Raw genomic sequence first — 20,988 nt, forward strand, 5'->3', positions numbered from 1 at the left:
AGGGGGTCTGCGTGTGAGGGGCTCTGCGTGTGAGGGGCTCTGCGTGTGAGGGGGTCTGCGTGTGAGGGGGTCTGTGTGTGAGGGAATCTGTGTGTGAGGGGGTCTGCGTGTGAGGGGCTCTGCGTGTGAGGGGGTCTGCGTGTGAGGGGCTCTGCGTGTGAGGGGCTCTGCGTGTGAGGGGGTCTGCGTGTGAGGGGTCTGTGTGTGAGGGAATCTGTGTGTGAGGGGGTCTGCGTGTGAGGGGCTCTGCGTGTGAGGGGGTCTGCGTGTGAGGGGCTCTGCGTGTGAGGGGCTCTGCGTGTGAGGGGGTCTGCGTGTGAGGGGTCTGTGTGTGAGGGAATCTGTGTGTGAGGGGGTCTGCGTGTGAGGGGTCTGCGTGTGAGGGGCTCTGCGTGTGAGGGGTCTGCGTGTGAGGGGGTCTATGTGTGGTGAGAGGGTCTGTGTGTGAGGGGGTCTGAGTGTGAGGGAATCTGTGTGTGAGGGGGTCTGCGTGTGAGGGGGTCTGTGTGTGGTGAGAGGGTCTGTGTGTGAGGGGGTCTGTGTGTGAGGGGTCTGTGTGTGAGGGGGTCTGCGTGTGAGGGGGTCTGCGTGTGAGGGGGTCTGCGTGTGAGGGGGTCTGCGTGTGAGGGGCTCTGCGTGTGCCCGTGGTTACCTGCCCCAAAGTCACCATTTGTGTTCCACCAGAGTCTGGAGCAGAAACACTTCCTACTCCGTTCTACCTGAGGATGTGACTCAACAGAAATTGCTCTTTTCCTTTCAGAGATGATGAACATTGATGAAACTAGGGGATCTTCAAAGCGTCGCTGTTGAGGAACACGCGTAATGAGTCATGCCCCTGCCGTGCGCCATGAAGTGACGTCTCGTGAAAGTGTCACAGAGCTGGTTCTAGAACGTTCCTCTTGCCTCGATCAGATGCCCCTGCCGGGGAGAGGCTCGCCCGCTTCCTGCCCCCGCTGCAGGGCACACACTCGCTCCCTGGACACTGAGCTCAGGGGGCTCTCCCCGGCCCTGGTCCAGTCTGCTGTCTGGCCGAGTGGTTTCCAGTGAGGATATTCGGATCACCGTCACCACAGGCGACAGTGCCAGGTGTCCGCATTTCTGCAGGACGGACCATGGCCCGTGACTTCCCTGTGTTCCCGTGGGCGGCCTGGGGGCATCTCCACCCCCGTGTTGACCAGTACCTCCTGTGACCTTTGAGGCATGGCCGTTTCAGCGGCCGCGTTTCCCTCTGGCTCAGGAAGCTGAAAGCTCCGTTGAGTGAACGGCCGGTTGCAAGTGACCCCAAGGTCCTAGTGACCCTCACGTCAGAGCTCGGGGTCGTACACGGGGGGAGGCTCAGGCCCTGCCTGTGGTTGGCCCGCGTGGCCCCCCCAATACCAGGGCACAGGGCCTGGCGTCTCCCCCAGGACCACAGGGGTGGCAGGCGTCGTCCCGCCAACCGAAATCCCCCGGGAAGACGGGAGCCGCCTGTCTGGGCTGGACGAGTGTCTGGAGCTCAGGCCGGGCGGGGACCACCCGGCTGTGCTCGTCCCCTCCTGTCCCGCCGAGGCAGGGGCTGCCTGGTGAGAGGGACACTCGGACACACAGCACACGCCCCCCCCCCACAGCCCACCCGGGAGCCCCGTGCGGGGCGTCGGCAAGGACGGAGTCCAGGAGATGTTGGCCTCAGGTCCACAGCCGGTTCCCGCGCCCCAGGGCCCGAGTGTCCAGCCGTCTGGGCATGGCCCGTGCCACCCTCCTCCCCTGCTGGCGGCCACAGCCGAAGGGTTAGGCCTGCAGAGAGCAAGGGGGACACGAGAGGGGCGCGTTCACGCGGGGAGGAGCATGTGCTCAGGCCCACACACCATGTACACACTCTCGTAGGCACACACTCACTCACGCATGCACACACATACGCATGCACACACACACATGTGCACACACACATGCATGTACTCTCATGCACACACACACACTCACACTCATCACTCACGCACATAGTCTCACACATGCACACAACACACTCACACATGTGCACACACACATGCACGTACTCTCATGCACACACACACTCACACTCATCACTCACACGCACATAGCCTCACACATGCACACAACACACTCTCACACACACACTCACACAGGCACACATTCTCACATGCACAGTCTCTCCCACACGCATACACGCTGTTTCACACACACTCACATGCACACACTCACACTCACACACATACACATTCCAAGACACACTCACTTCACACACACACACACATTTCTCTGTCTCTGTCTCTTACACTGTAACACTTGCCCCACTACCCTCACTGGCTACTTTGTTTCTTGTCCAGCTATCCCGCAGCCTCTAGTGGTCCAATGGCTGTCAGGAGACGCTTCCTGCGGCCGTGAGTGCCCCAGGGGGTCTGCCAGGCCCCGGGACTCCGGCGTCTTCCTCGGGCATGTCCCGGCCTGCCGGTCCCCAGCTGCAGCCCGCAGAGGGGCCTCCTCAGACGGTTTCCTGTGGTGCCCTGCCCCCACTCTGCTCATCTGGGGACATCCCTGTCCTGCCATGTCCCCTGGTGTCCTCCTCTGGGCTCTCTGCCCAGCGCGGGCCCAGCCCAGCCCCTGCCTCATAGCCGGCCGGTGGCCACCGGGATGACCCCTGACCAGAGTCTCTCCAGGGAGCAGGGCTGAGGCTTCCCGTGCGGGGCCCCGTGTAGACGAGCAGCGGGGGGACAGCCCGGCAGAGGGACAGCCCGAGGCCCCGGGGAAGGTCAGCCCAGTGAGGGTCAGGCTGCCCCCTCTGCTCTCACCCACGCCAGGACTTGGAGCAGGAGAAGGAAGAGGCGTGGTGAGCACTGCTCAGGAGTCACCCGGGGACCCACCATCTTCCTCAGGAACCTCTGTGGACTCGGCCGCGGGCTGAGACTCTTGTTTTCAGGGAAAAAGTCTCTCCCCTGGGCTCTGATTGCGGCTCCGTTGACCTGAGGCGCTCACCACAGAGAAGTGCTCTTCTGGGGGGTGTCTGGGTCACCCCAGCAGTGCTCAGGGTCACTCCTGGCTCTGTGCTCGGGGTCACTCCCAGCTCTGTGCTCGGGGTCACTCCCGGCTCTGTGCTCAGGGTCACTCCTGGCTCTGTGCTCACAGTGACTCCCGGCTCTGTGCTCACAGTGACTCCCGGCTCTGTGTTCGGGTCTCACTCCTGGCTCTGTGCTCGGGGTCACTCCTGGCTCTGTGCTCACAGTGACTCCCGGCTCTGTGTTCGGGTCTCACTCCTGGCTCTGTGCTCGGGGCTCACTCCCGGCAGTGCTCATGGCAACTCAGGGCCAGGCACATGCAGGGCCTCCCTTCGCCCTGTGCTGTGCCTGGCCCGTGACCGGGGCCTCGGGCCCACAGCAGCAGATTCTCCACAAACCCTCCGGGCCGCCAATGTCCTGCAGGTTGAAGGTCCTTCCAAGGACAGACGCGGGTGACGGGAGCCAACAGCAGCAGCGTCTGGGCTGTGAGATGCCCCCACCCCCCAGCATCGTCCCGGCCCCCGCCCCCAGAGGCCACTGGGAGGTCCCCTCCCCTCCCCTCCCCTCCTCTCCCCTCCCCTCCCCTCCCCTTCACTCCTTCGCTGGTTGCTCCTTCCTCCCCCCTCCCTCCCCCCGTGCCGCATGCCTGGCGAGAGGCCGCCTTGTCCACGCTGAGCTGCCGTGCGCCGTGGACGCCCCCAGAGGCCAGCGACCACGTGCTCGGGGCCCAGGGCGGGACGCTGGGGCTCTCCGGGGCAGGAGCTGCCGTGCTCGTGGCCCCTGTGCCCGGGGACGGGACCTGCTGTCCCTCTCACTGGCCTCCGGCGCCTGCTGGGAGGGGCCCGTCTCTGCTCAGAGACGGGCCCCTCAGTGGGGTCAGACAGGCAGCCCCGACACCCCAGCCTCGGCCGTGCCGCGGCCTGCGCCTTCAGCAGGCTGCCCAGGGTCCCGGGGCGGGCTGGCGCGGGTGGCAGGGCCCAGCCAGGCGAATTTCCCGAGGACTGGAATGACTCCGTCCCCTCCGTTGATGGCTCCCTGCACGAGGAATGTCTCTCTGCATTATTTAAATAGCACATAATTAAGCACCAGGGCCCTGTGTTGCTCGTACCCTGAGCACCGCCGGTGAGGGTGCAGCCCAGCGGCGCTGGGGGGGGCGCCTCGCCCCCGAGCCGGGGGAGCCGCGCAGGCAGCGCGGAGGCGTGGGGACGGGGGGCTGTTTAACATTCAAAATTTGTCCACAGCCGATAATTTATTGGAGCTCATCTGTAACAAGGCCTGGCACTGATTTATAAGTTGATTTGAAAAATAAATAAAAGTGATAGGAACCTGCACTCGGCTTTAATGACAGACTGCTGCAGCGTGAACGGTGAGGGATGAAGCACCGCCAGGAAATTAGATCGCATGCCCCGAAGACAGGCGCGGCCACCAGCCCATTAATTGTTAGATATTTATTATTAAAAATTTCTTTTCATGAGTGACTGCAGAATATTTGTGCTACTCAAGCTGTTGAGTTCTGACACGAGCAGAGTGTAGGGAGCACGTTTGTTTCCGTCCCTGTGTGCGCGCGTGCCTGTGTGTGTGTGCATGCGCGCGCGCGTGTTCCTGTGTGCGCGCGTGCCTGTGTGTGTGTGTGTGCGTGCGCGCGTGCCTGTGTGTGTGTGCGTGTGCGTGTTCCTGTGTGCGCGTGTGCCTGTGTGTGTGTGCATGTGTGCCTATGTATGTGTGTGCGTGCGCGCGTTCCTGTATGTGTGCACGCGTGTGTGCGTGTGTATTCCTGTGTGTGCCTGTGTGTGTGCATGTGTGTGTGTGAGCGTGCGCATGTGTTCCTGTGTGCGTGTGTATTCCTGTGTGTGCGTGTGCCTGTGTGTGTGTGTGCGCAAGTGTGTGCGTGTGTATTCCTGTGTGTGCATGTGCCTGTGTGTGTGCGCACGCGTGTGCGTGTGTATTCCTGTGTGCGTGTGCCTGTGTGTGCCTGTGTGTGTGTGTGTGCGTGTGTGTGTGTGTGCGCATGTGTGCGTGTGTGCGTGCGGCTGACGGGGCGGCCGGCCACACGGGCTGCTGGGTCTTCACCTCAGAGGCAGGCGGGTCCAGCTCGGCTACCAGGACAGAGCAGCAAGGCTGCGGCGCCTGTTATTCTCTTGAGTCACTGCTTTGACCTCGTCTCCCGCGGGACAGTCGCTGTGCCCACCCCTGTCCCCCACCCCCCCACTCCCCCACCCTCCACCGCCGCCCCCCACCTCCGCCCCCCACCCCCCCATCTCCATCCTCCTCGGCCCCATCCCGAGCGCGTGCCTCGCTGTCCTCAGGCGTGACGCCACCAGGCCCTCCTCCCCCCCCCCCGTCCCTGCTGCCATCATTTTCGTCACCACCACCGTGACTGTTCAGTCGTGGGCCCGGCTCGGCCCCGGGACTCCCCTGGGCTGGAGTTCCCACCGCGGAGAGTCGACCCTAAAGCGGTCAGCAAGCGCAGCGTGGAGCGAGGGAGTGTGGCGGCCGCCCGTGTGGCCGGGGCGTGGCCGGGGCGTGTCTGGGGCGTCGGCCTTGCAGGGCTGCTCCCTCCTCAGCGCCGTCTAAGGCCCCTCGAGCCCCCAGGAGCCCCCCAGCGACGTAAACCCCGACAGGAATCTCGTCCTCCTGAGGAGTGAAGTCTGTGATGGCGGGACCCCCCCGAGCTCCCGCCTGGCACCGCCTGGTCCCGTCGCTTCCCATGTCCTTTGCCGCCACAGGGGTGGCTCCCCGTCGCGGGGCATTCAGAGAGGGAATGTCTGGCTGGGCCCGATCTCTCGCACGCTGCCGCCTAGACGCCCCCGTGTAACCCCCCACCCCCGGCTCCCGCTCTGGGTCTGAGTCCTGGTTCCCGGAGGCTGTTTCCGTCGGGCCTTTCAGAATCGCTCCCAGGAGAGCAGGGGGTGAAGGACGCCGTGGGCTGGAGAGATACCCCTGGGGTCCGGCACTGGCCTTACCCAAGCCCGAGCAGGCCTGATCCCTGGCAGCCCATCGGGTCCCCTGCCGGAGTGACCCCTGAGCACAGAGCTAGGAGTAACCCCTGAGCACTGAGCTGGGAGTCAGCCCTGAGCACAGAGCCGGGAGTGACCCTGAGCACAGAGCTGGGAGTGACCCTGAGCACAGAGCCAGGAGTGGGCCCTGAGCACAGAGCCGGGAGTGAGCCCTGAGCACAGAGCCGGGAGTGACCCTGAGCACAGAGCCGGGAGTGACCCTGAACACAGAGCCAGGAGTGACCCTGAGCACAGAGCCGGGAGTGAGCCCTGACCACAGAGCCGGGAGTGACCCTGAGCACAGAGCCGGGAGTGACCCTGAGCACAGAGCCAGGAGTGACCCTGAGCACAGAGCCGGGAGTGAGCCCTGACCACAGAGCCGGGAGTGACCCTGAGCACAGAGCCGGGAGTGACCCTGAACACAGAGCCGGGAGTGAGCCCTGAGCACAGAGCCGGGAGTGACCCTGAGCACAGAGCCGGGAGTGACCCTGAGCACAGAGCCAGGAGTGGGCCCTGAGCACAGAGCCGGGAGTGACCCTGAGCACAGAGCCAGGAGTGGGCCCTGAGCACAGAGCCGGGAGTGACCCTGAGCACAGAGCCGGGAGTGACCCTGAGCACAGAGCCGGGAGTGACCCTGAGCAGTGCTGGCTGTGGCCCCCAGCCCAAGCAGTCACCGTAGTGGGTCACAGCACAGATGGGTGCGCTGAGCTGGCCTGGCTGACAAACCGCGGGCGAGGTCCAGCCGGGGGCGCCCACCCGCTCAGCAACGGCCACGGCGTCCCCACACGCTGGCGTGTCGGCTGGGGGAGGCCTGAGCTCCACCGCCCAGACTCACACCCTTGGCTGCTGGCGGAGCTGCTGGCCTGGCAGGTCGGGGGTCTCCGGGGGGAGGGGGGCGAGGACAGGCCCCCAGGGAGGAGGGAGGGGGCCCCCGCACACAGCCAGATTCTGCCCAGCTGCTGCTCGGCACCTGGGGTGTGACCCCCCCAGCTGGAGGGAATCTCCTCAGGGGTCCCGGGCAGAGACGCCAGCCCTTCCTCAGCGCCCCGGGCCTCGTCACACGGCTGCGGCGGCGGGGACTGGGCCCTGCGTGTTAAAGGTGCGAGCGGGGATCAGCCCCGGGTCAGACTCACGCGCCCTCCCGGGGCCTGGCCAGGAGCGTCCCTGGCTGCAGGCCGAGGCTCAGACTTGAACCTGCCGCTGAGGGCGCGGGCGGGGGAGGTGGCTGCTCCAGCTAACGGGGTGCACGGCCTGGTCTGCAGCGGGATTCTGGTGCGGGATCCCGCCCCGAGAGGCAGGAGGACTTATGGCCCCCCCAGGGCAGGAGGCCTCATGGCCCCCCCAGGGCAGGAGGCCTCATGGCCCCCCCAGGGCAGGAGGCCTCATGGCCCCCCCAGGGCAGGAGGCCTCATGGCCCCCCCAGAGCAGGAGGCCTCATGGCCCCCCCAGGGCAGGAGGCCTTCTGGCCGTGGCCCCTGGCTCTGTGGTGGGGCCGCGTGAGACCGTTCTCCCTTATTTCTCCAGCCGGTGTCCCTTATCGCCCCCCCCCCCCCCGCAGTCACACCCACTCTGCGCAGACAGTGGGACGGCGAGGTCTGGCCACAGACGGCACCTTAGCCCCGGCCCCTAAGCCCTGGCACGCGCAGCAGTGACCGTCGCTAACCCCCGGGGAACCAGGGAGCCCGACTATCGGAGACCCCACGGGAGGGGCGTAAGACTCGAGTGTCCGTCGGACGAGGCCAAGGCCTCTCGCGACTGGCGCCTCCGCGGCGTATCTGGGCAGTGCCGGGCCTGCTCTGGCCCGGTGGGAACCGCAGCCGGTGAAACGGACGCGAGGCCGCAACCCCCCGCGTGCCGTGACAGGGCCTGGTGCTGGCCTCGCTGCCCCATGCTCGAGGCAGCAGGAGGCTCCTGGCAGGCCGCTGAGCCCTGGGCCTTCTTTTTTTTTCTTTGCTTTTTTGGGTCACACCTGGCAATGCACAGGGGTCACTCCTGGCTCTTCACTCAGGAATCACTCCTGGCGGTGCTCAGGGGACCCTATGGGATGCTGGGGATCAAACCCGGGTCAGCTGCGTGCAAGGCAAACGCCCTCCCCGCTGTGCTATCGCTCCAGCCCCAGCCCCGGGCCTTCTTGATCGTCAGTTGGCAACTCGGGTGCGAGCCGAGCCGGGCGGCCAGGGTTTGAGTCTCGGAAACGGACTTCCCCTCCGCCAGCCCTTCTGGGGTCTGTGAGCCCGCCCCGCGTGAACACTGCCCAGGCGGCACCTCCTCCCGCCCGCAGTCCACGCCGGTCACGCCCTCCGCGTGGGCCCGGAGTGCTGTCGCGGCCTTCCGTGTCGGCCCGCCTCCCAGCGCGAGGCAGAGGCGCCGGGTGCGCTGTGTCTGTCCGCGTCTCGGGGGCTGGACACAGGCGAGTAGCTGACCTCGGCGGTGGCTCACCGGGACCCAACGTGGCCGGCGGGCGCAGCCAGGAGGAAGCCCGGGGCCGCGGGTGTGGCCCCAAACCAGGCAGCAAAGCGCCTCCTCCACCGGGGATGCCCCCACCCCTGCCTGCCCTCGGGCCGGTTTACAGGAAGGCCCCCGACCACACGCCTGACGCGTCTGGGAGAGTCTGTCACCCCTGCGGGAGGAGGGTGTCCAGGGAGGGACTCGAGACACAGCGGGGGGGCCCAGAGACCCTGACGGCCCGGCAGCCTGTCCCGCCCCCCCGGAGCGAGCGGGGAGGAGGCAGCGGCCAGCTGGCCCGCAGGGGGGCCACGCGGGGTCTCCGGGCGTCTCCCTGGGCCCCTGGGCGACGCCGTGCCTGGGCTTGCTCCTGGCTCTGCTCGCGACCACCCCAGGTGGCGCCCGGGTGCCAGAGTGGGCCCAGGTCAGCCCGGGCGAGGCGGGCGCCAGCTCGTGTGCACGCTCTCTGGGCGACAGGGGCGCCCGGCTTGTCCCGCGGGACCGAGCTCCCGGCTCGCCTCCCCCCTGCAGGGAAAGCTGGTTCGGGCCGGCCTGGGCTTCCCTCGTCACAAAATTCTCAAATATATTCATTAAAAAAATCAGAATAATTTTATTATCAAATTATCTCCCGGCTTTCAATCACCTCACCCTGTGACAGGGAGTCGCGTGAATACCACCACCAATGGAATGAAGACGAGTGCCCGCCCGCGCCACCGCCGCCGCCAGCCCGGCGAGCCCCACACCGGCTCCGTTCCCGCGAGATTCTCCCACTCGGGAGCCAGTTACTGGCCAGGGCGCAGACAGTGCTCCGCACCAAGTGCTCCCATGCGCCCGCACAGCCTGCCCTCACGCGCTGTCCTGGGCCGTCGGGCGCGGCTGGCGAGAGCCCATGCGCGTCCCAGCTACACCGTCTGCAGCAGCCGCGAGCGCCTGGCCTCCAGGGTCTTGGCGATCAGGCCGTAGAGGGACGGCAGTCGCACCTGGTCCATGTTTTTGCTGTAAACGTTAAGGAATATGCCAAGGACGACCAGCAGGCCGGACCAGACGTACCTGGGGGAGGAGTGGGGAAATCGGTCAGCCTCGAGAGCCGGAGAGTGTCCCCAAGGGACCCGGTCTGGGGAGTCGACCCTGCAGGGAAATGCGGTCTTGCTGCCGGGCTCACAAGGGCGACACTCCACACTCCTCCCAGGTCCCCGAAACCCATCCGCTCGCTGGCAGAGTGAGGGGGAGAGAGGGAGCGCTTCCGCAGACAATCAGAGGGTGGGGGCATATTCTGGAGGACTCAGGGCCCCGCCCCGGGAGTGGATCTGCCGGGGGAGGGGAGGCCCAGGGCGAGGGGAGGGGCGGCACTCACGGGAAGGTGAAGGGCTTGGCGAAGAAGAGAAAGGACAGCACGATGGTCATGGCTTTCCTGCCCGTGGTCACTGCGGGAGAGAGGTGGCTCAGCGCGGCGGGGACGGGCCCAGGGGCCCACACCAGACCCGGCGGGGCACCGCCCGATGCCAGCAGGCGTGCGGGCACCCGAACGGCAGCTCGGTGGTGGGTGGCTCGGGATGGCACGCGGGGGTCCTGCCAGGTCAGGGCGCGGCCTGGCTGTGCTCTGGGCCTCGGGCCCGCCACAGACATGAGAAAGGCAGGGCCCACACGGGGCGGGAGTCAGCCACGAGCGTCCCTCCACAGACGGGCGCGAGAAGGAAGCTTTGGGACGAGTAAAAGTGACGGCGGCACTTTACCCTGGACGCTCGCCACCGTATTTCTAATGGCAGCTCCCCTGGTGAACAGAAATTAGTACTTAAATAAACCGACGTCCCTGGTTTGAAAACTGAACTAAGCCAAATGAAGACGAGCACAACCTCCTTGGACACCTAAAGGCACGCGCCCTCTCTTCAGGCGTTAGGCTCAGCTTTTGGAAAAGCGCGTCAGAATCCGTGAGCGTTCACTCCTTTCACCCCCTTCTTACCTGTAACAGCGACAAGTGCTCCAAAGATTTTAATCAGTGCCAGAACAAAGGAGACGCCACAGTATCCAGTGAGGGAGAAGAGGAAGGCGTAGCCATAGGTCTGAACCGGATTCTGCAACAGCGAAGGAGCCTGTTACTAAAATGCAAAACCACCCTGGGGTGTTAGAATGGAGCCTCAGTAGGATTTTAATCAGCTCTGTGAGCAGTAATAAGCCATTCCAAATGCAGCCAAGCAGAGACTTGTTCGGTTCTGATTTAATGGAAAAATGATGAAATTAAAACTCCAGCTTCTACATGATGAATAGCTTAAAAGCTAACTTAAGGGTAGAACAAGGAGAAAACAACCTTAAATAGCAATTTCATTTCTGAATAATTTCTGATCTTCAAACACTATAGGACTTATCGACTGACAGGAAAACAGTCTTACTGCACGGGAGAGTCGGAACCAGGAGGAGAGTTTACTGGAAGGGGTCGCTCTAAAAATGTGGTGCTCACCTTTGAGCAGAACGCCACGGCAGGGCCCAAGCCCCGGGTGCAGGTGAGTCCCAGCAGGATGTACAGGAAGCCGAGGGAGTAGGAGTACAGGACCTGCACAGAAAGGGCGCTGCCGAGCCACTCCCGACCCAGCGGGCCTCCTGCGGGGCCCAGAACGGCCCCGTCTCCCCGCGGACCGCCCTAGCCAGGACAAGGTTCACAGTGACGGCACCGTCTCCACGTGGCCTGCTCTGTGCCGGGGTGACGTTCAGTGACGGCACCGTCTCCCCGTGGCCTGCTCCGTGTGACGATGGCTGACCCCAAGCTGGCAAGCCGCTGCCTGACTGAGGTCCCAGAACACAGAAATACGGGCCCTCAGAGAGGGCCCTGGCTCCTCTTCCTACTGCTCCTGTCTAAACGCTGAGCTCAAATCAGAGCCTAATGTTTGAGCGTCAAAAATACATAAACGAGGCCGAAGTTTTTACTTTGCACAATAAACACAAAACATCCCATCCAGGACGCACTGCGGGGATAGCGACGCCAAACCTCATCTGTCAGTGTGAAGTCTCCTGGGCGGGGCGGGCATCTGCCTGCATCCCTACCACGTACGGCCAGGGACGAGGGGCCCTGCATGGAGGGGCCGGCACAGGGACGCCGAGCGCAGCGTGGGGGCGCCACAGGCCCCACGCAGACAGAGCACGCGGCACGTGTTCCCGAGTTGCGGGGGCTCCCTGATCTCGCCCCAGCAGCTCACCAGGGTTTCCAGTCCCTGACGAGCAGGTGGCCCAGTTTCTGTACGGCGAGTCCCCGGGGGCTCTGGGCCCGCCACGGCCTCCCTGCCCAGCTTCCCCCGCCAAGGCTCCCAGGGCCCCGACTGGAGTTCGCCCGCCCGCCCCCTCCCCGGGCAGATGGCAGGCAGCGAGGGCAGACGCGCCACCTCGACCAACAGATCACAGGGACAGGGCAGGCCTGGACCTTCTCCTGGACATGAGCGGGCAGACCCCCGCCCCCCAGCTAAGCGGAAACGTGGGGGGGGGGGCCCAGCGGGACCTGAGACCAACAGGCACGCAGCCCGGGCTGCCGCGGTCACAGGCTCGGGGCCGGCACGAAGGCGGCCGGGAGCCCTGGGGGAGAGAAAGGGCGTCTGGGCGAGACCCAGGAGCGGGCGGCGCGGGCAGGGCTGGGAGCGGCCGTCAGCAGGGGCCGGGGCCGGAGCACTCACCATCTCCGAGTTGGAAGCGTTGTGGAGCTTCATGGCTTTCTCCTGGACGTTGCCGATGACGGCGTCCACGCAGAGCGCCAGGGAGATGAGGACGACACCTGGCGGGGGACAGCGGGGTGCTGGTGCCGGGCCGCCTGGCTCGCCGTGGAAGCAGCCGGGCACCTGCCGCCAGCACCGCGACGTGGCAGTGACGCGCGTGGAACTGCCGGGCGGGAGCCGCTCTCCAGGGCCGGGGCACCTCTGGCTGGCGGGGCAGAGGGGGCGACGGCAGCGCCCGCCCGCCCCGGCAAACAGCCAACATGCATTCCCTGCCGGCGCCACGTGTGCCGGAGACGGCGCCCACGCTCAGCACCGTGCTGGCCCCCACCCCTGACGCGCCAGCCGTGTTCTACTGACCCTGACGCGCTCACACGCCACAGAAGCCTTCAGCTGCACCAAGACGGTGCCCGGCCGCCCGCCCCTCCCACCGGCGCCGTGGCCGGCCCCACCTCCGTGGCTGCTGTGGGCGCGACTTGCAGCTCCCAGGGACAGCGAGTTCTCGGGGCAGCGGCTTCCCGCTCAGAGCCCCGAGGCCGAGACCCAAGACGGCGTCTGTCCCCCGGAGCACAGACGACACCGGCCTGTCCGTGAGGGCCGGGGGGCCCACACTCAGCGGAGCGTGGACGGGCCACGTCTCGGGCAGGCGACCGACACGTCTGCAGGACGACACTGCAGCGCCGTGCCGGGACCCCGCTCGGAGGGGCGGATGCTTCTGGAAACGGAGACCCCTTCGACTGTGGTTCTCCCGCACCCCCAGGGGAGGCCGCGGGGCACGGGCCGGGCAGACCGCCAGGTTAGGCCAGACAGGCTCTCGGGCACGGTGGGCGAGCCTCCCGGTGTCACACGGCCCTGAGGGTCCTTCCAGGTCACACTCTCCCTCGCCACCACAGGGCACCAGCGGCGGACGGCAGGCCTCACCTGTCAGGTTGAAGTTCGGGGCGATGGTGCTGTCGGCCAGGGTGAACCAGATCAGGCCCAGGCTCATGCACAGGGCGGCGGACACGTCGGCGAGATTGTAGCGCTTCCCTGGGGGGACAGAGCTGGTCAGTCCCCGAGGGCGCAGCGGGAGGGCGGGCGTGCTCGTCTCCCGGTGCCCAGCAGGCGCCGAGGGTCAGGAGGCCGGGGAATCCCCCCAGGCCCACTCAGCCCTCGGCCCGGGGAAATGGGGGGTGGGCGGCCACAGTCGGGCATGAACAGGCGGGAGGAGGCAGCAGCCGGGAGGGCGGGGACACGGGGACCCTGAGCACCCACCCTGGTGGCCCTGGGAGCGCGGGCTGGGGGTGGGGCCCGCGGGGCAGAGCACAGAGTGCCGAGAGGAGAGGAGGAGTCTTCCGGGGACCCCAGGCTGGCCCCGCAGGAGGCAAAGCCGGCGTTTCTGGGAAGGAGCAGGACGCCGGGCCGCAGCCTTGGGAGGTCCCGGGGCGCCCCGCGGCCGAGCACATGCGGGGCGGGTCACTGTACCTTGGATCAGCACCCCCCCCAGCATGACGGGGATGAGCTTGCAGCACTTGAAGATGACCTGGGTGGGGTAGTTCAGGTAGCCCAGAGAGGTGTTGGACAGCCCCATGGTGCCCACAGTCAGGAAGGCGATGACCAGGTAGGTCTTCCCCGGGATTCTGCGAGAGACAATTGGGGAATCTCCCTTCGGGGCCGGTTAACAGACTGTCCTGAGGCCTGTGTCACAGCGGCCGAGACGCCGGCCTCCTGGGTCACATCCGACTTTCCTAGAGGCCCTGGCGGGAGCCCGCGTGAGAGCTGACGCCTCAGACCGACCCTGCGTGCCGAGGGCTGCACGGCGGCTCTCCTGGCTCAGGGCACAAGGCCACCGTCACGGCTGTGACAGCCCCGACTCGCCCGGGCCCTGTCGGCGGCCAGGGCTGAGGGCCCACGGCTCTCCGCTGGAAACGCCTCCAGCTGTGCAAGCCGACAGGCACGTGGTGTTTTGGTTCTGGGGTCACTCCTGGCGGTGCCCACGGCACCACGGGAGTCGGGCTGGCCACATGCAGGCAGGCTTTTACCCCGGGACGCGCCCCGGCCAGGGCCGCACGGCTGAAAGGCGTTGCCAAAAGAGCGTTTAAGCTCCTGTGACTTCGACGAAAGGGTCAGAACGTCTCTGACGTCCACAGAGCAGCCCCGGCTCCAGGCCGGGGCAGACACCGGGTGCGAGTGGGGGATGGGTGGATGCCTGCTGTGCTCTTCACTCACTCAGTGCCCAGGAGGGACCTGGGGCCGGCGGGTGGCAAGGCCCCGACCACATGCTTTAAAGCCGCTCCAGAAACCGGTCCTTCATTGCATCGTGATGAACCTGCCAGGGGCGTCCAGCCCAGGACGCCCAGCCCACAGGTACAGTCGGACAGGACCTGCTCCAGCGACCAGGCGTCGTGGTACTGAGCCTGAACTTCGTTCCAGAACCTGGCCAGCTCCTGGCCACATTACACTTAGAACTTTCTTCCAGCGCATGATACTCAGGATTTTTAATTAGCTGACAAACATTTGTGGGTCCTGCCTCATAATGCCTCATGCACCGTCTTACGCTGGCTCACGGAAGACGGAACTACCTCAGTGCCCGCGCCCGTCGGTGAGACACGCACGCCATCTACCTTCGCCGTTTGTCCTGCGTGAGCTGGAGTTCCACCAGGCCGAACACGGAGTAAAACGCAAACTGCACCAGAGTCAGGTACCAGCCGTAGGGCCTGAAGCCCTCCATGGAGAAGATCAGCTCCTGCAGGGCCAGGGCAGACCAGGTCAGCCCAGCAGGCCGGGCCCCAGACGCCCCCGCCCCCGCCACAGAGGCCGGAGCTCCGGGCTGAAGCCGACCCCAGGAGCCTCTGCCGGAGCGCAGGGAACCGAGACGCCCCCTGCCGGCCGCCTCTTTCCCGAGGACCAGGATGGACGGGCCGCGGGCCGCGAGAGGCAGCTCTGCCCGGCAGCCCAGTGCTCTGGCCCGGGCTCGGTGTCACTGTCACTCTCTGGATTCCCGTGCCAGTCTCGGGTTCTCTCCGAGGAGGTGACAGAAGACTCACGTGGTTCGTCAGCGTCCGTCTCGACAGGTCGTCAGGAGGCTCACAACAGCCACCGGGCTGGGAGGGATAAGCCACACCTCTCCCAGGGAACGGTAAATGAAACTTGAAACATTTAAGTTTACAGTTTGTCTCTAGAGAGATCCTACACTGGTTTCTTTTTGGGGGAGATGGGCCTCAGCCCCTGGTGTTAAGGGGCCGACTCCCGGCTCTGTGCTCAGGGCTGACTCCCGGCTCTCTGCTCAGGGCTGACTCCCAGCTCTGTGCTCGGGGCCGATCCTGGCTGTGCTCAGGGGTCATGCTCCTGGCCGTGGTCAGGGCACTTTGTGTTGGGGATCCAACTGGTCTTAGCTGCACCAAGACAAGCGCCTTCCCCAGCATAGTGAGTCCTGAACCGTGCTCTGTTCAGGGTTCGAGAGCAGCTGTCACTGCGCCAACTGAGACTTCCTGTTTCAGTCGGCCTGGTGGGTACTCAGGATTTTTGTGGCTTATGAACTGTCAAGTTGGAAACAGCCCGGAAGCACCCTGGCGTTCAGACACGCTGCTCTGCGGAGCGACCTTTGCCACGAGCTGCAACCACCCCACCTGCCGGGGTTAACGGCTGTGGTGGTACCAGAGTCAGTGGCAGCCCGAGTGTCTCCCAGGGTGGCAGAGTCGCTGCGGCTGGCGTCGTGAGAGAAACCTGTCGGACGAGTCGCGCGTGGCCGGAGCCTCCGAGCTGCAGGCACCCGGGACGTTTCCACAGTGGCGAAGGAAGGACGCGCACCCTGGCCAGCTGGCCACGCCGGGGCTCCGCAGCCACAGCCCTGGGCAGTCTGCAGCCGTCTCCACAGCAGGGAGAGGGCAGCTCCGGGAGCCGCCGGGCCCAGCACTGCCGGCACCGGTCATTCTCTTCGCAGAACTAGACCACGTGTGGGTAAAAACGCCCCAGATTCCATTTTCATGCTCCCAACGTTCCCATCTCTCCCGCCCGCCGCCAAGATTCCACTGTGGCGTTCTGGCCCCTAGCCCCGGCACACTGGCTTCTAAAAACGCTTTTTCTACTGAACTGAAAAGTTTTGGAATAAACTGGGTTTCTCTACAGGACGAGGTCGAGGCCCCCGGTCTCCCTAACAGACTGTGAACAGGTGCTTTTACCTGCAGGTATCCGTAGATCAGGTAAAACACGAACACGCCAGCGACACATATGAAAAACTGGGTGAGTTTGGTGAATCTGCTGAGGGCTATGCCCAGGACGGCCACGTCATCCACGGCCTTGATGTGCGGGGACATGGTCTGGGTCTGGGACGGGACGGTGATGGAAACATATTTCCGGGAGCCGTGGAACTTGAGGTCCATTGTCCCCGGTCGGCCACATTCGGGGAGCCCTGGGTGGGCGCGCTGGCCGTCCGGCCCTCCGCTCTCCGCTCTCCCTGCTGCTGCCGCTTGCTGAGCCGAGTCCTGCGAAGGAAACAGACGCGGCGTCAGATTCTCCAGACGGCGCTCGAGGCACCCTTACCAGCCCAGCTAACGCTCCTGCCATGGACGTGGTCGTGGACAGGGCCCCACCCAAGGCTCCTCTCCAGCCCAACGTGTCCCCAGGTCACACCAGACACCTCATTTCCCTGGCACAGGCCAGACGGCGGCCGTGATGTCCCGGGGGAGGACTGGCTCTCAAGGCCCACGGCTCCCCACGTGACGCCGTCAGCCCCAGTCAATCTGAACCACGGGGCCCACGGACCCTCAATCCCAGCGGACGTGCGAACTGGACGGAAACAACTCCATTCCTTACAACCCAGACCCCTCAGAGCCCGCAGAGCTCAGAGACAGACGCACACACCGGCCGGGCGAAGCAGAGGACCCCGGGCAGGGCCGCACTACCCGGACTGTGACATGGTGGTGTGGGGCAGGCTCACGCCACACTCACCAGGCAAAGCTCTTCCTATGAAACATGTGCCTATTTTTTATTTTTTGCTTCTCAATAAGGTTTTTTTTTTTTTTTAAGAGTCTTTGTGGTCAGAAAAAGCTGGGAAAATCCCTTTTCTGCTAATCTGCGGGGAAAAGAAAACCCCAAGACCTCCAGATGAATGTCTATTTGTATTAAAAGAAACTGAGACAAGTAAATTCATTCAAGGTTGAGAGTTACTCATTTTGGGGACTCCACCTAGCAGTGCTCCGGGCATACTCCTGGCCGTGAAGGATCACTCCTAGTGGTCTCAGGGGACCATTTGGGGTGCAAAGGTTTGACCCTGAGTTGCCTGTGTACAAGGCAAATGGCCTACTTGCTGGACTGCCTCCCTGGCCCCAGAGTGAAACGTCACTGTCACTGTCATCCCGTTGTTCATTGATTTGCTCGAGCGGGCACCAGTAATGTCTCCATCGTGAGACTTGTTATTGTTTATAGAATAAAACTGCGTTCCCAGTAAAGTCTGTTATAGTCATGGAGAGAACTGGAATTTGATTCTCTCTGGAGAAGATTCGAGATCAGGATGATTCTGCCAGCAAATTCTCTGAAAATGGATTATTTTTATTAAAACGGCTTTTTATGAAGGCACACGGATTTACAAAGCTGTTCCTAAGCAGCTTCCAGCCCACAGTGCTCCACCCGCCAGCCCGCCCACCTGGCAGGCACAGCACAAAGTTGTTTCACATTGCGTGCTCGAGCAAAACTTGAGGAAATGGCAAAGGGAACTACAGAAGACCTTCGATCTTTAATTTTGATTATATTTTAAACGAGCATTTTATATGGGATATTTCCGATGTGCCTAAAGCAGCACACGTGTTTAGTTTTGACACACTTGTATTCTCTGATAGACGTTCTCCGTCCCTCTCGGAGCCCGGCAGGCTACCGAGAGTGTCCCGCCCACACGGCAGAGCCTGGCAAGCTCCCCGTGGCGTATATGATAGGCCCAAAACAGTCACAATAACAGGTCTCATTCCCCTGGCCCTGAAAGAGCCCCCAATCATTGGGAAGACGAGTAAGGAGAGGCTGCTAAAATCTCGGGGCTGGGACAACTGAAGGTGTTACTGGTGCCACTTGAGTAAATCAGTGAACAACGGGATGACAGTGACAGCGAAATGTCACTTTGTGATGGCGTTTTTGACCTTCCTCAGTCTGGCAGAGGGGCGCCACCCTCAGCGGCACACGGCGGAGTCGCTCCTGTAAGACGGTTTCCGGGCTCAAATTCCCTCGCTGTGGCCTGTGCGTGAAGCTCTGAGCAGCGCCCTCAAGCCCGAAGGCCACGCTAGCCGGCCAGGCCTCGGCCTGCCCACCTCGCCGCGTTTCCGTCCTGTGTCCCTCCGCCCTCTGCTGGGCCTCCCACGGCTTCCCTCTGCACGAAGCCCTTCTGTGGTCTTGCTGCTTTCAGCGCTCTGCCTCCGTCTCTGGGTTCTGGCATTCCGACGGGCGTCTTCCTTTTCCAGTCTATTTCTCCGGCCTTCGGGCCTCTTCGGGTCAGTGCTGGGAAATTCTCACCTACGACTTCACGTTTGCTTCCTCATCGCATTAAGCGTCCTGATCTCCGGGGCCCCGGAGCCTCTCGCGCCCTCCTGAACTCAGACCGCATCGGCCCAGTGGCTCTGCCGGGGACGGCCTCTGGCTGCGCGGGACGGCGGGGCAGGCTCCGGCTTCCCCCGGGCGTGACGCAGGGGGCTCCTGTGCCGAGCCCAGAGCGGAGGCCCGCGGCCTGGCGCAAGCTGAGGGACAGGGGGGTCCCCAGCGTCCTGAGCTGTTGCGGGGTGGAAAGGATGTGGCCGGCACGGAGCACTGTCAGGACGGAGGGAAGCGCGTGTGGAAGGGCCTGATGGCGAGGCGTGGTGCGAGGACAGCTCTGCTCCTGGGGGGCTGCAGGCGCCACTCGACTCGCAGCCGGGGTCTCCCCCGAGCGCCCCCGTGACGCTCCCCGGCACCTCGCCGAGTGTCTGAAGCTCCAGGTCAGGGCGGCCCTGGCCCAGACCCCTCGCACCCGTGTGCCCACCCGAAGTCTGGCCAGCCCCACCACCACGTGCCGTCTCCTCCTCCCGGGGTGCCGGCCGGCCTCGACAGCCCTCGCCCTCTGACCTGCCTCCCGCGTCACCCGAGCACCAGCCTGGCGGTGCCCTGGCCTCTCCGAGTGCTTCCTCACGCAGGTCACGACCTCCGGCACCACCCCACGGGGCCACTGCTCCTGCCGCTGCCTCTCCAGACAAGGGTGTGTCCCCCCCCACCCCCGACACAGTCCAGCACCGGGAGCCCAGTCCCCAGCACCCGGGCCTCTGGGCCCACCCACCGGGGTGCTCCCACAGAGCAGGGGCCGGGGGGCACGCCTGTGCCCAGCAGGTATGAGGACACTGGGCCCTGCGGCCAGGTGACCGTGGGCCGGCCACCTCCCCTCCTACTCTGACCGACTGCCCCGCAAGGGGGAAGCGGGCCTGCAGGGCGGTGGGCCTCAAGGAGGGAACTGCACTTGCAACGGAGGGCGCCTGTGCGAGCCAGGTGCCCTGGACAGCGCCAGGCCCCGCCCCCCAGTGCCTGAGCCCCCGGGACAGTGCCTGGGCTCCCCCCACCCGTCAGTGCCAGCCCCCCCGGGCAGTACCTAAGCCCCCGGACAGTGCCAGCCCCCTGGACGGTGCCTGAGCTCCCCCCCACCCCCGTCAGTGCGGCCCGACCCCTCAGTGCCTGAGCCCCCCGGTCAGTGCAGGGCCCCTCCTCCGCCGGACACGCCGGCCCCCCTGGTCAGTGCCTGAGCCCCCTGGGACAGTGCCTGCCCCCCCCCACCCCGTCAGTGCCTGAGCCCCCTGGACATGCCACCGGGACAGTGCCAGCCCCCCGGACAGTTCCTGCCCCCCTTCAGTGCCTGAGCCCCCTGGGACAGTGCCTGAGCCCCCCCCACATGCCAGCCCCCCGGTCAGTGTCTGAGCCCCCCGGACAGTGCCTGAGCCCCCTGGGACAGTGCCTGCCCCCCCCCGCCCGTCAGTGCCTGAGCCCCCTGGACATGCCACTGGGACAGTGCCAGCCCCCCCCCCCCCCCCCCCCGTCAGTGCCTGCCCCGCGGTCAGTGCCTGAGCCCCCCGGTCAGTGCGGGCCCCCCCGGCCAGTGCGGGCCCCCCGGACACGCCGGCCCCGGGCAGGGGGCCCCGTCCCGCGCGGGGCGGGCACTTACAGCGGCCCGCGGCGGCGGCCGTCGGGCGGGCTCGGCCCGGTGCCGGTTCCGGTCTCTGCGGAGGGCGGGGCGCGGCGGTCACTGCGGGCCGGGGGCTCCGGGACGACCACCCCGGGTCTCTGCGCCAGCGTAAGCGAACGCGAGGCCGCGGGCGGGGCGCGACCCCCGCCGCGACCCCCGCCGGGACCCCCGCGCGGCCCCGCGGACGCGGCCCGGAAGTGGGTCTCCGCGGGTTCCGGCCCGCCTCCGGCCCCGCCCGCTCCCTGCGGCGCCGCCCGGGGTCCCGGCCCGCCCCGCCCGCCCCGCCCACCCTGCGGGACCCCCGGGCGGCTCCGCGCCGTCACCTCGGGCCCCGCGCCGGCCGCTCGCATCGCCGCCACTTCCGCCCGCGCCGCGCCTGCGCGGCCCCGCCCCTCGGGGGCGTGGCCCAGACGGCGGCGTGGCCGTGGCGGGGGCAGGGCCGAGACTGGGGCGTGGCTTTATCGGGGCGTGGTGGATTGGGGGCGTGGCCTCATCGCATCGGGGCGTGGTCTCGACGGGGGCCGTGGTCTCGGGGTGGGCGTGGCCACAGCCGCGCAGGCGCGCTCGCTCGTCCCCGTGCCCGCCCTTCCCGGACCCCGCGGCTGCCTCCTCCGGAGCGACCCCTGCGCCCCCGGCCGCGCTGTGGCCCCGTGCCCGGCCGCCCCGCCCCAGCAGGGGTGGAGAACCCGGGTGGGCCAGCA

At 65.6% G+C, this 20,988-nt stretch overlaps 1 protein-coding gene across 2 annotated transcripts; it reads right to left on the minus strand.

Moving 5' to 3' along the window:
- Positions 1-9,017: 9,017 nt before the first annotated feature.
- Positions 9,018-20,691, minus strand: SLC35B3 (solute carrier family 35 member B3). 2 transcript variants are annotated; one of them, XM_055128969.1, is made up of 11 exons: positions 20,611-20,672; positions 20,267-20,321; positions 16,284-16,586; positions 14,727-14,848; positions 13,588-13,742; positions 13,045-13,152; positions 12,088-12,185; positions 10,887-10,979; positions 10,392-10,503; positions 9,786-9,855; positions 9,018-9,481 (listed from the first exon to the last, which is right to left on the minus strand). In XM_055128969.1, exons 3-11 carry the CDS (start codon positions 16,482-16,484, stop codon positions 9,334-9,336), a joined length of 1,107 nt encoding a protein of 368 aa, XP_054984944.1. In that variant the 5' UTR covers positions 16,485-16,586; positions 20,267-20,321; positions 20,611-20,672; the 3' UTR covers positions 9,018-9,333. The 2 variants fall into 2 exon arrangements, with proteins under 2 accessions (XP_054984944.1, XP_054984943.1); XM_055128968.1 differs by lacking the exon at positions 20,267-20,321 and having other exon boundaries at positions 20,611-20,691.
- Between the last annotated feature and the right edge of the window lie 297 nt (positions 20,692-20,988).

The sequence above is a fragment of the Sorex araneus genome, chromosome 2 (assembly GCF_027595985.1).
Source record: "Sorex araneus isolate mSorAra2 chromosome 2, mSorAra2.pri, whole genome shotgun sequence".
In the NCBI taxonomy this organism is placed as follows: domain Eukaryota; kingdom Metazoa; phylum Chordata; class Mammalia; order Eulipotyphla; family Soricidae; genus Sorex; species Sorex araneus.

Bases quoted from the DNA above. Each gene is read 5' to 3' on its own strand.
- SLC35B3 (XM_055128968.1), bottom strand. From the start codon at position 20,637: ATGCGAGCGGCCGGCGCGGGGCCCGAG. The intron at 13,153-13,587 runs GTACAGTGACCC...CTGTCCCCCCAG, and splicing joins GGGGGGGGTGCTGATCCAAG to GGAAGCGCTACAATCTCGCC. The intron at 9,856-10,391 runs GTAAGAAGGGGG...TCTCTCCCGCAG, and splicing joins AGCACTTGTCGCTGTTACAG to TGACCACGGGCAGGAAAGCC.